Genomic DNA, 13,572 nt, shown 5'->3' with positions numbered 1-13,572 from the left:
TAGCTGGTCCTGGTTGATCCCCTCCACTATTTGTTGATGTGATGACCTGCTCTTCATGGTGACATCGCACAACCACACTGGCCAATCCATTTATGCCTTAGTGATGCCACCACTGTGGGCTGCTGAGCTCCTGTGACTTCACTTTGGATGTCATGTTATGGAAAAGGGTTATACCCTCCATCTCCAAAATTCTGCTTGGCGTCAATACTGAACCTCTTGTTCTTGGGACAGTTTTATAGATCTGTAATATAGCTGAACCAGGCTTAGCATGAAACCATATGGTGAGTTAAGTTAAGTTCAGTAGAGCACCGGGGTACAAGGTTAAATGTTGCATCCTTAATGAGGACCTCTCCCCGCTCCTGACCGGCCTGTTTTAATAGCTTCATGCATTCCCCATGTAATAACAATTCTGGAGCATCTATTCTTATGTCTGTATGTTGTGCCATTCCTTTATTATTTCTACTAAAAGTTATGAATGAATGTCTAGCAGTCTGCAGTAAGGGTACAGAGGGGAGGTAACCAGTTGGGGGGGGGGGGGTGTACCTGCACAGTCTGACAATGGCAGCACTGATTGGATAGACCGAGTCTCTGCAGGTACACCCCCTCAACTGGTTACCTCTCCCCCTGTACCCTTACTGCAGACTGCTAGCAATTCATTCATAACTTCTAGTAGAAATAATAAAGGAATGGCACAACATAGAGCCATAAGAATAGATGCTCCAGAATTGTTATTACATGGGGAATGCATGAAGCTATTAAAACAGGCATGTCAGAAGCGGGGAGAGGTCCTCATTAAAGGGAGTCAGTCACCTTAGTTTCAAGGTAAGTATACCGCCATGTTTGGTAGGAACCACCCCCAAAAATAATCATACCTTTCCTTAGAATTTCTTCTGTTACGTTTAATGCTAATTAGATGTCTATGCCCAGTGGGTGGGACCACTCTCCATAACGTTCCCAGCACCTCCTCATCTTGTTTGAATGACAGTCCGTGAGATTTCACAGGGGACGCCAGGTGAACCGGGAACTTATTTGAGGTGACAGAATCATCTTAATATGGACCCTAAAATGTGTCCGTAGATCCCTTGCTGTGGTAAGGATCACTCTCCTCTTGAAGGTTATATAGAGACTAATGGAGTCATTTATCAAACTGGTGTAAAGTAGAACGGGCTTAGTTGCCCATAGCAACCAATCAGATTCCACCTTTTATTTTTGACAGCTCTTTAGGAGCGAGTTCTACTTTACACCAGTTTGATAAATGTCCCCATAAATATATTGACACAGTAATAAGCTGTGCACATACACTCCTCAGCACTGAAACTGCAGCACCAAGAAGGACAAGCCGTAAGGTTCTGCAAACCGAAGAAGTATCGGGTTTCTCTAAGATCTGCAGATGATGAAATTTTTAAGCACCTAGCTCCAATCTGTCACATATGGGAGGGGCATAAAGCAAAGTGTTTTAGCCACATGAAAGCTGAATCAGGTCGCATGGAATAATAAAAAAAGGGACTTCATAGATGACTCCGTATTTAGTTCCTTCAAGTCCTACAAGTCTAGTTGAACCTGCTCGAGCTGACTGTTCCTTTGGAAATCCCATTGGAGGTTTGCGTCAAGAGATGCACCTCTACCTCCTCAAACATAGTCACCCCCTACCCCTTTATGGATGTTATCCCTCCTTTCTGACTTCATAACTAAACAAGGGGTGGATAATCACAGACAACCATATTTGATCCATCAAAGACGTATAAATCATACGTGACTGGGGGGCGCTCTGGTGCATCCATGTAATCATTCTCTTCAGCGCTGATTGTTTCCACACAAACTTTTCTTCTTCGTAGACCGGGTTTTAGTGGACTCTGATTCATTTTTAATCAATTGTTCTTTTGCTTGCATCACTAAATTACCGATTACCATGGCAACCGCACAATGACATCAACATTGTATCAAAGGAATTAGATTGTAATGTAAATAAGGCAGGCTGTTCAGATCAAAGCAGCCAATGATACATCTGCTGGTTTTTGTTGCAGGATCTTTAATCTTCTTTTCTATATTTCAATGATTAGGCCGTGGCCGTGGCCATCCAGCGCCCGTCTTCTCCCATATCTGTAGCTATATGGGCAGCCCTGCATGTTATTCTATATTTAATCAGGGTCAGTACTCTGTGTGTTAACTGTACAGCACCCCTCATTTTGGGATTAAACCAGGGCTAGGCAGAGTAGGCAGCTGAGTATGGCACTACTGGGTAAGAGGGCTCAAATTATGGACTTAAATATAGTTAAAAATAAAAATAAATCAATAAAAAAAATCCAGGTACAATGTGGTTTCTTTATTGGTGAGGGTGCAGTGTCTCACATATGTGTGAGCATGGGACACTTCAAACATCTTAATGTATAAACATCTTTATTTGCATGGTATGGTATTTCCTATTTTCTGGCTGGCAATGTCATTACATCCATTCGCCCCTAGGTGGTGCTGGCACCACATAGCATATATAGTGGGGGGTGTCTAGATTAGAGCAGAAGAGAGTGTGCAGAATAGAGGTTGTTGAAATTAGAGGAGGAAGAAGCAAGTCCATGGAGGAGAGAGACTGACCTAAGCCACCATGTAACTGCTGTACTTCCCTCTGGGCCCTGATCAAGCCTGGAGAAGATTATTGCAGAAGACCAGCACCAGACAGTGAGTCTATACACCGAGATGCAAGGAGACTAGTGAGGGTAACAGCTAACCAAGGCTTATAGACCTCATTAGCACATGTGACCAGAAGAAGCTTACACAACCAGACAATTTAGGCCAAATTGTCATTATCACTGACTTAACCTTCCAGGTGGTAGTGAGAAAACATAAAACCGTTTCTAGATGAGTTTCCTGGCAAATAATGAAGCAGATGTGTTTGCTTGCCGTGAGGGGGACGCCCTTAAAGAAAAACTCCTAAATAAACAATTATTAGAATCTTCAGTGCCAGTGTGCTGTGAAGTAAATATAGGATTTCTACCAGGATCCTTGCCAAGAGTCTACTCCTAAAAGGACAATTCCTCGAATACATTTGCCACTACCAGATAATAGGATTACCAGTGAACTTATCACTTATGCCATATAAAACGCTTATTGATGAACTGATGAACTGATGAACGGTACCAACTGTCCAGAGACTATTGATCTTCAGTAAATGTTCAACTGGTTTACAATTACTGACTCCTCATTCTTACAACTACTACTCTCAACATTTGCACCCAACGGTGCTGGTGTCACGAACCAGGGGCCCAGCCACAAGCACCCTAAACATCACCACCATCAAGTGCACCTCAACCAACATCTGGCTGGTGTTTCCTGCAACGGAGAGTGCCCCGGAAGATCTCGTGCTGTCTTCCCATCCACTGCACTGCCGACCCCCAAGTAACAACAAAACCGTGAGTACTACTATCCTTGGCACCTGTGCTGCACCTGTGCTATCCTGTGCTGCCCTGTGATATTCAGCGCTGCAGTAGAGGTATTTTGTGCTGCCCTGTGATATTCAGCGCTGCAGTAGAGGTATTTTGTGCTGCCCTGTGATATTCAGCGCTGCAGTAGAGGTATTTTGTGCTCAACTGTTGTATTCAGCGCCGTAGTAGAGGTATTTTGTGCTGCACTGTGGTATTCAGCGCTGCAGTAGAGGTATTTTGTGCTGCCCTGTGATATTCAGCGCTGCAGTAGAGGTATTTTGTGCTCAACTGTTGTATTCAGCGCTGTAGTAGAGGTATTTTGTGCTGCACTGTGGTTTTCGGCACTGTAGGAGAGGTATTTTTTGCTGCACTGTGGTTTTCGGCACTGTAGTAGAGGTATTTTGTGCTGCCCTGTGATATTCAGCGCTGAGGTAGAGGTATTTTGTGCTGCCCTGTGATATTCAGCGCTGAAGTAGAGGTATTTTGTGCTGCACTGTGGTATTCAGCGCTGTAGTAGAGGTAATTTGTGCTGCACTGTGGTATTCGGCCATGAAGTGGAGGTATGATAAAAGGGGATGTCCTCTTTGGAGACCCCTTCCATATATACTAGTAGTGCATACAGTGGGGGAAATAAGTATTTGATACACTGGTGAAATTGTAGACCTGCACAAGGCTGGGATGGGCTACAGGAGAATAGGCCAGCAGCTTGGTGAGAAGGCAACAACTGTTGGCGCAATTATTAGTAAATGGAAGAAACACAAGATGACTGTCAATCTTCCTCGGTCTGGGTCTCCATGCAAGATCTCGCCTTGTGGGATAAGGATGATTCTGAGACAGTTTTAGGAATCAGCTCAGAACTACATGGGAGGACCTGGTCAATGACCTGAAGAGAGCTGGGACCACAGTCTCAAAGATTACCGTCAGTAACACACTACGCCATCATGGATTAAAATCCTGCGGGGCACACAAGGTTACCCTGCTCACACCAGCACATGTCCAGGCCCCTTTGAAGTTCGCCAATGACCATCTGGATGATCCAGAGGAGGCATGGGAGAAGGTTATGTGGTCAGATGAGACTAAAATATAACTTTTTGGTATCAACTCCACTCGCCGTGTTTGGAGGAAGAAGAAGGATGAGTACAACCCCAAAAACACCGTCCCAACTGTCAAGCATGGGGTGGAAACTGGGTCTTCCAGCATGACAATGACCCAAAACACACAGCCAGGGCAACTAAGGAGTGGCTTCGTAAGAAGCATTTTAAGGTCCTGGAATGGCCTAGCCAGTCTTCAGATCTGAACCCAATTGAAAATCTTTGGAGGGAGCTGAAACTCAATGTAGCTCAGTGACATCCCTGAAACCTGAAAGATCTGGAGAAGTTCTGTATGGAGGAGTGGGCCAAAATCCTTGCTGCATTTTTTTAGAGTCTGTCTCTCACAGTTGAATTACAGAACTCTCCCTTCTTTGTAGGTGGGAAAATTTGCTAAATCACCAGTGGGGGGGTGGGTTGATCCTCTGTTTGGGACCCCCTCTATTAACCAGAGTGGTGTCTCTTAGACCCTTTCCTGTAGGAGATATATACGTCTATGATGGACGGTATTCCAGTTTACAGGCATATGTCGCCCATATTACCGCACAGTGGGAACGTTTTTCATCCGGTGTCCGATATTTTTTTTCTGCATACAAGACTGTTGTGTCCCACAGCCTGGAAAGACGTCAGAGAGGCCCCCCCTCCCCCCCAGGCTTAAGAAATGGTTGTATGAGAAAGAGCTCCAAAAAGAGGTAATTAATAAGCAGAATAGCGACGTCCGAACCCTTGACGTAGGTAGGATTTAATTTCATACTAATATATGTTAATCCTAATTGCTAAATGCATTAAATGAACGTCTTCCAGTGGTAGGATTGTAACCAGGAGATTTAAGGAGATGACGGGGAACGCGTCCTAAAGTTTCTAACAGCACTAATTACACTACTTCAATATATAATTTGCTGCAGCGCATGCAGGGGGGATGATGCAAGCCGGATTTTTTAGGACGTAATTATTGTTGGCTGCATAGAAACATCTGCATCAGACATAATGAAACAAAAGGGTGCGTGACGGCTGGATTCACACCTGCCTCGGGGGCCCAGTAGCTTCTCTTTCCACATAAGAAGTCCACAGAATTCAGAACTTGCTTTTGCATCAAGACTAGAGTTGAATTTGATTTGTCACGAAGTCAAATTTCCTCGCACTTCGTGGTATCAAAACATATTTTTTCTAAAATGGCTGCTACACGTGTTAGAACGAGGAAGTAAGATGCCCGGGAATGAGGAATCACCCATGATGCCAATCGGCAGATAGACAGCCCCTGTGATGTCACAGCCCTATAAAAAGCCTCCTCCTGCCGGGTCTCCGCGATTTTATAGTGAACTTAGTGCAGGGAGAGACGTTACAGGCACTAGGGACAGTGATTGGGAAAGACTTTATTCACAAAATATGACTATTGAGCAGTTCAGGCAAAGATCATTCATAGCGTAGTGAAAGGATAGGGAGGCATCATCTACACTATAGGGAGAGAGCAGGGACCAATAGGAGAGTGTACAGCCTGGGTAATAGGAGCAATTCTATTACACCTTGCTGCACTAATTGGGGTTACTAAAAGTGATCTATTACTACAGATTTCAGGATGTTCACATTCTTTTATAAAGAAGTATATCCGTTAGATCCATAATTGGGGTGAAATTGCAGTCTTGATACTACAAGTTTTGGGGTGTTTATTTGTTTTTTCTATATAAGTACATCCATTCATCCTTGATTCTAGGATTAATACTTAATACTACAGATTTTAGGGTGCTCAGGTTCTCACATATAAGTACATCTTGTTTTGGGGGTGAAAATGCGTCCTGACACTACTGCTACTTTACCCTTACAGTTACTGTTACAGTACAGTATGTCTGACAGACAGGTGACCGGCCCTTCTAAGGAAACGGGCAGTGGCCAAAATGTTTCTGTCGCAGGCAGCAGAAGAAGGGGTGGGGGTGGAAGCAGGAGTCACCTGAGCTCCCGGTGTCAGCTAGCGGTCGTGTTTTGACCAGCAACCCAGCAGTCCTTGAATGGTTGACTCGGTCTTCTACCTCATCTCAAGTGACATCAGACAGGAGTCGGTGGGTTCCTATGACGCGACACTTAGATGGCATGGCCCGGGAGCAGGCCCTGTGCCCTCACCTCTCCTCAACCTGCCTCTGTCCTTTTCTGTTTCTTATTCTTGGGAAGTATTGTATGCGCTCGGCTCCACTTTTCAGCGAGGACAAACTTATTAAGGACAGTCAGCAGCTACTGCCCAGCCAAGATCTGGAGGAGACATCCGCCGCTTCTTCTGATAGGCAGGCAAGTAGCAACAATGAGAATCGCAAGGGAACTGGTGTGAGCGGTCACTGAGACCGGTGACATGCAGACAGTAGTGGATGATGATGTAGCGATCGCACGTGGGAGCTGGGTGAAGAGGGGGCTTCATCATCATCATCATCAGGGGATGAGGGTGGCACCTTGCGCATAAGGCAGTGGCTGAGTCAGCAGGGTGCTACTGTGGTCGTGATCCAGCAGGGTGCTAGCGTGGCCGTGATCCAGCAGGGTGCTAGCGTGGCCGTGATCCAGCAGGGTGCTAGCGTGGCTGTGAGCCAGCAGGGCCTCAAAGCTAGGGAAAGGGAAACTGACACCACCTATAGAAACCCTAATCCTAGCCCTGACTCCTATCCGTATGAAAAGACCTTGAGGGTAGGAATGTTCATACACTGAAACCTATGACCCTGGTAACATTGAATTTCCCTGGAATAGAGTCAGGGCTTGAGACGACCTGTTCCTTCCAATATGAAAGAACAAGCGTGTCCCTGAGGCCTAGTACAAAAGACTAAGGGGAAACAACAAAGTATAAAAGAAAAGTAACACAATGTCACTGCCATATCTCTGAGAAGCTCTGACAGACGTTCTTCAGTACCTCTTGCTTGAGGTTCTTTTGTTTTGGTTTCGTTTTGTCATCTCGTTTCCCTCTCTCCGCTGTCATCTAGTTGCACTGATTGCATCCCTTTATATCCCCTCCCATACTGCATTACTTTGCGGTTTATACAACTTCCTGGATTGTGCTCACTGCTAGATGCTGCAACTGCTGGTTCCTCAGATAAATCTTTTCCTTTATTTGTGTTTTCCTGTTGGCTTGATTGTAGGTGACCCTGACTCCCTCCGTAGTAAGTGCAGGGAGCCGGTGGTAGTGTCCCCTCACTATTGTAGGGTTTTCAGGTGTCACTCAGTCTAGGTACGCGGGCATGCAATTTTCTATCATTAAGATCTTTGCATGGGCTGAGCAGTTAGGGAGAGCTCTAGGGCTTTAATAGGGCTCACCCATATGTTCCTTAGTTTGGGATCAAGTCAGTTGGATCTTTATTTGTGACTTCTAGTTTTCTGCAACATTATCCGTGACACAACTTCTGAAGTAAATGGACGAGCAGGAACTCAGAAGAGGACAACACACCAGCACTTACAAAACTGAAGCTATCAACCGTATAGCATGATGGGTGAAGCCAGACTAAATAGAGGAGTTGGAATGACCTGAGACAAGAGGTGTGGTTATTACCAGCAACAACACTGAAGCAAGTTAAACCAAAAGAGGCTGTCAGATCACATCACATGCAGCAAGTCTCTTAGATCTTCTAACACCTGTCACGTTATAGACCCTTGACATATATTGTCCTTGACCGTAGTTACAGCTCCACACGTCGGCACTGCCATGAACTTTAGCAGACACCGACAGGCTCAAGGACTGGCCCACCTTCTGTTGAACATATGTGTGCAGGGATTTTTGGGGCCCAAAGGTGTAATTTCAAAGAGAGAGCAGAGGAACGGTTGCACCCGTGTCTGAAAGCTTAAGGACGTGAATTCTCTGTTCTGTAAATGATGGGTAATAACTGGGTGGCCCCGAAGCTATTACACCATTGTTGGGGCTGCTAGGAGAGTGTGCACACTGAGGAGGTAGTCTCATTGAAAAAATGACACCAGCGGTGCACCCAAGGGTAACCAATCAGATAATTGCTTCTGTTACACTGATCAATACTGATCGCCGCTTGCTTACGCTTTTAATGCAAATATAATATTATCCGAGACTTTATAAACATCTCACACAGAGAACAGCGGCTCAGTCAATTATATCACATGTCACCCAATGTCAGAGAGATGAAATAGATGAGGACGGTGGGTGGGAATGAGATTCACCATCACCTTCAAATAAGTTTCTTGCTGAGAGAAAATGGGGTCACTAAACTGGGATATTGTATAATAAAAACAGACCATTTCTGTCCCTTACAGCATCCGGCGGTCCCTACACTTTATAACATCTCCTCTACTGTAAGCTCCATATACATGTACATAGCAGGCAGCATTATAGCCGTTACCGTATATTGTTGCAGAAAGAAGCAGCATTATAGTAGTTATATTCTCGTACATAGGGAGCAGTATTATAGCAGTTATATTCTTGTACATAGGGGCAGTATTATAGTAGTTATATTCTTGTCAATTATCTTTTTATTGAAAAGAAGCAGACAGCATGTATAAAAGTGACCCGCATTGAGGGCAAAAAATTCACATGCACATCAAAGTATAGCAACAAGGGGGATAGGCACATCCCACAGATAGGCACATACATTCTATACAATACCGACATTATACTAAGACATCTGTTCTTGCTTGCCCTATCCGACACGCGCCCATTGCATTAACATACATGTATATGAATGTCACTTAGTCTGCAGGGACATTTTATTTTTTAGGTGAACAGCAAGGCAACTGGCCTTACTAAACAAACTAATCATAAACTGGATCTCTAGGCACAGCTTGAAAAAATATGGTAATACTGTCTTGGTGGGCAAGACATAGCGACACACAGTATCAGGGTCAAAGACCTTTATTGAGCTGTCGCAGTAGATGTTAGACGGTAGCGCAACCAAGGATCCCACAATTTGGCATGTTGATCATGTGTTCTAGCCTCCCAACTAGCCAACTCTTCGAGACGTTGGATGTGGTCTACTTTATTTACCCATTGCATAAAAGTAGGCGGATCGGTACTAAGCCACTTCTGGGGGATTATTAGCCTCGCGGCCTGGATTAGCTGTGTGGCCAAGCTGCGTTTTGAGGGGGAAAGGTCTTTAGTGGGGAGCCACAGTAGGACCAACTCGGGAGACAAAGGCATCACCTTGTGTATAATCAAATTAATGGTTTTGGATACTGTATCCCAGAAAGGCTGAATCTTAGGACATGACCAGAAAATATGTGGGAGCGTACCCTCCCCAGTCTTACATCTCCAGCAGCGGTCACTAGGGCTAAGACCTCTAAGGAAAAGCTGTTTAGGAGTCATGTACCACTGGGTAAGCACCTTAAAGGAATGTTCTTGAATCTTGACACACCTGGAAAAGCCATGCGAATGTGCGTATAGGCGAAGAACGTCTGTCTCCGAGAAGGTCCTACCTAACTCTGTTTCCCAGGTTCTCAAGAATGAAGGGACATCAGTAGAATTGGGTACATTCAAACCTAAATAAAATAGAGAGATCACTCTTTTATGCGGAGAGCTGGAGGTCAAAATTTTTTCAAACCATGTCAGTTCTCGTTCATGAGCCATGGTCCCCAGCAGGGTCTTACCAACCGACTTAATGTCAGCCAGTCCCAAAAAATTGCAGGACCGCACAGCCAGACGCAGGGGGTGTTCAGCAGCCAATGTACTTAAGGCATCCTCCAAGAGCGTCTTAATAGTGAAACTCCTAAGGGCATTCCACGCTGAGGAAGACCTCACTAACCTAGGTCTCGCAGCATAAGGGGCTAAATCTGCAGGCATGACTAGTGAGGGGTTACCCAGTAGCTTGCCGTCTTTGTTAAGTTGCTTAATCACCAGACTCGTTCCTTTAAGCAGCGTTTGGTTATGTAATGATGCGGTGGGTAGACCCCACAGAGCGGCCCTCTGCGGTTGAGAAAGTTGGAGTATCTCCAGGTCAGTACCCAGTGTAGAGTAATTAGGGACGTGGAGTTGCATCCACCGTCTAAGATGGATCGCCTGGTAATATAGCTGTACGTCTGGCAGAGCAAACCCACCCTGAGTCCTCCTCAAAATCAATCTGCTATGTGCTATCCTGGCTCCCCTCCCTCCCCACAGGTAAGTAGAGAACAACCTTCGCATCTGCGTAAAAAACGAAGAGGGAAGGAAGACAGGCAGCATCTGCATGACATAGAGTATCCTTGGTAGTACAAAGGCCTTCAGCAAATTCTTTCTCCCCATCCAGGAAGTGTATGGAATGCGAAGGGAGCCCAATAAGCGCTGCACCTCAGCCAACAGGGGTGTATAATTCAGCCGAAAAATATTGCTTGGGTCAGCCGGGATCTTAACCCCCAAGTAGGTAATGTGGGAAGTCTGCCATATGAAGGGTGTCTTGGCCTTAAGGGAGGACACACTTTTTAGTGGGGCTGTAACATTCATGGCCTCCGACTTGGTGTAATTTACCTTATAGTTGGAGACCTTGCCGAACAATTCAAATAGAGATAGGAGATGCGGGAAGGCCTCGACCGGGTTAGAGACCATTACTAAAAGATCATCGGCGTACGCAACATTGGTATACTCAACTGTATCATTCCTGGCCCTGACACCTCGAATACCAGGATGATCTCTAATTGCTTGCAGGAGGGTCTCCATCACTAATATATACAGGGCGGGGGATAGTGGGCAGCCTTGACGGGTGCCATTATGTATAGGAAAGGAGGGTGATAAAGTGCCATTTACTCTAATTTTAGCACTCGGGTTGGTATATAAGGTCGTAACGGCCCTTTGAAATTGCTCGGGGATCCCAAACCTCTGCAATGCCATCCGCATGAACCTCCAGCTCACCCGGTCGAAGGCCTTCTCCGCATCAACACTCAGGAAAGTCAGAGGTGTACCTTGCTTTTTTGCCCACTGAATGGCCGTGACGACTCTGCAGGAGTTATGGTTCCCCTCTCTTCCTGGCACAAAGCCTGCCTGATCCTGGTGAATCAGTTTAGGGAGGAAGGAGCTGAGGCGAGAGGCCAAGATCTTAGCCCAGATCTTAACATCGACATTCAGGAGAGATATGGGCCTGTAACTCCCGCAGAGCGTGTGGTCCTTCCCAGGTTTAGGCAAGATAGTCACTGTAGCTTCTAAAGATTGGGTAGGGAGGCGTCCACCTGCAAGAAGAGAATTACACCAAGTCGTGAGTTGAGGGCTCAAAATACTAATAAATTTCCTATAGTACCCCACCGGAAATCCGTCCGGACCCGGGCACTTCCCCATGGGCATTGATTTCAGAACTGTCCCTACTTCTTCCTCGGTGACTGGGGCAGTCAGTAAGGAACCTTCATCCCTGTCAAGGCGAGGCAAATTTAGGTGAGACAAGAAATCTTCTAATACAGAATCTGCAGTGAAATCTGAACGTTCAGTGTTATCATCTAGCCCGTATAGGTTTTGATAGAATTTTTGGAACTCCTTAGCTATATCCACCGTTCTATGTAAAGATTTACCCTCTGCGGATTTTATGCTAGGAATGTACATAGCGTCTTTCCTTTGCTTAACAAGAGCAGACATCAACTTCGAACCTCTGTCCCCATGAGAGTAAAACCGAAACTGCGCATATTGATACGCCTTAGCGTGGCAAACATTCAGATGGTCCTTCAGTTTCGCTCTCATGAGGAGGAGCTCTTGTTGAGCCTGTAAGGCTCTAGACCTTTTGTGGAGGCTTTCAATCTCAGTAATCCGTTTAAGCAGGGACTGCAGTGTTTGTTGACGATCCCTTTTAAGCTTGCAACCCAGAGCAATAAATTCACCCCTCATAACAGATTTATGCGCTTCCCACACCGTAGTTAGAGGGACGTCTGGGGTTAAATTCTCCTCAAAGAACCACTTCAGCCTCTGTGACAATACATTTACTACCTCCCTTCTATCCAGCAGCGTCTCATTAAGTCTCCATTGTTTACTATGAGAAGGCAGGCTAGCTATATGTAAAACCACCGACACCGGAGCATGATCCGAAACCGTAATAGGATCGATCGATGCCTGCTCTACCATATCAATGCAGGGGCTCGAAATCAGGAGGTAATCCAACCTTTTATAAACATTATGGGGGGCTGAGAAAAAAGTGTAATCCCTGACTGAAGGATGTACTAAACGCCAGGCATCTGTCAGGTTAGCATCTGATATGCATGAGTTAATACGGCCCAGGGTTTTCTGCGTTTGCTGAGTGGAACCATCTGAGGTATCTATACTAGGGTTAAGGGGTACATTGAGATCCCCGCCAACAATACAGATGCCCTCAGCGAAGGCTTTGAAGATTCGTAAAGTCTGTACTATCCAAGCTTCCTGACCTCTGTTTGGGCTATAGAGACTCGCGAGGGTTACAGGTTGGGTGCCTATTGTCCCTTTAACAAAGACAAATCTGCCCTCTGCGTCTGACTGTGTGGCCGTCATTGTAAATGGGACACTTTTGGCAACAGCGATACCGACCCCTCTTTGGGCCTTAGTATAGGTGCTAAGGAACCAATTATTGAAGTATCCCTTCTGGAGAGAGGGAACATTCTCTGACCTGAAGTGCAGCTCCTGAAAAAAGCATATGCCCGTGCGAGATTTCTTTAGCAAGCGTAGAACCTGCGATCTTTTTGTGGGGTATTGAACCCCCTGACGTTAAAAGACGTGCACTTAATCTGAGACATCTCGCATGTACATATGAACCCACCAGCAGCCACCTATTATCCTGTGCAACAGAGATCCATAACATAATAGAACTGACGCGTATCCATTATTCCGTGTATAACATAGGAACATGGCCACGTAACTGAACTTGTGGGGGATACATCTGACAACTCCCAAGAAGGAGCATACAGTCAGTATGCCGTCCACCCAGGTAATGCGCTGACACCAGGACTGCGCTAGTATACCCCTGATGTAAGACATGTGGGGGGGGATCTAAGATCAAATACCGATCCTAGCATCCAGCAGATCCTGCTAACCTGGTGCCACACTGGAAAACATCAAGTAACCCAACCCAGTATGGATCCTAAACATTCTGGTAACATAACATGGGAAGTAGATGTAGAGTGCAGGGGACCGGAGCAAGACATAAGCATATTAAACAGGTAAATAA

General features: G+C 45.6%; 1 protein-coding gene across 1 annotated transcript in view; it reads right to left on the bottom strand.

Moving 5' to 3' along the window:
* LOC122920108 overlaps positions 1–12,266 on the bottom strand; it is a 28,885-nt gene extending 16,619 nt beyond the window's left edge. The window contains exons 1-3 of the mRNA XM_044269317.1: positions 11,714–12,266; positions 11,275–11,623; positions 9,737–9,843 (exon numbers count right to left, since the gene is read on the bottom strand). Coding sequence (XP_044125252.1) covers positions 9,737–9,843; positions 11,275–11,623; positions 11,714–12,266 — 1,009 coding nt within the window. The remainder of the gene's footprint in view (positions 1–9,736; positions 9,844–11,274; positions 11,624–11,713) is intronic.
* Between the last annotated feature and the right edge of the window lie 1,306 nt (positions 12,267–13,572).

The sequence above is a fragment of the Bufo gargarizans genome, chromosome 10, assembly GCF_014858855.1.
Source record: "Bufo gargarizans isolate SCDJY-AF-19 chromosome 10, ASM1485885v1, whole genome shotgun sequence".
NCBI classification, from domain to species: domain Eukaryota; kingdom Metazoa; phylum Chordata; class Amphibia; order Anura; family Bufonidae; genus Bufo; species Bufo gargarizans.
This window is presented reverse-complemented; position numbering and strand designations above follow the sequence as displayed.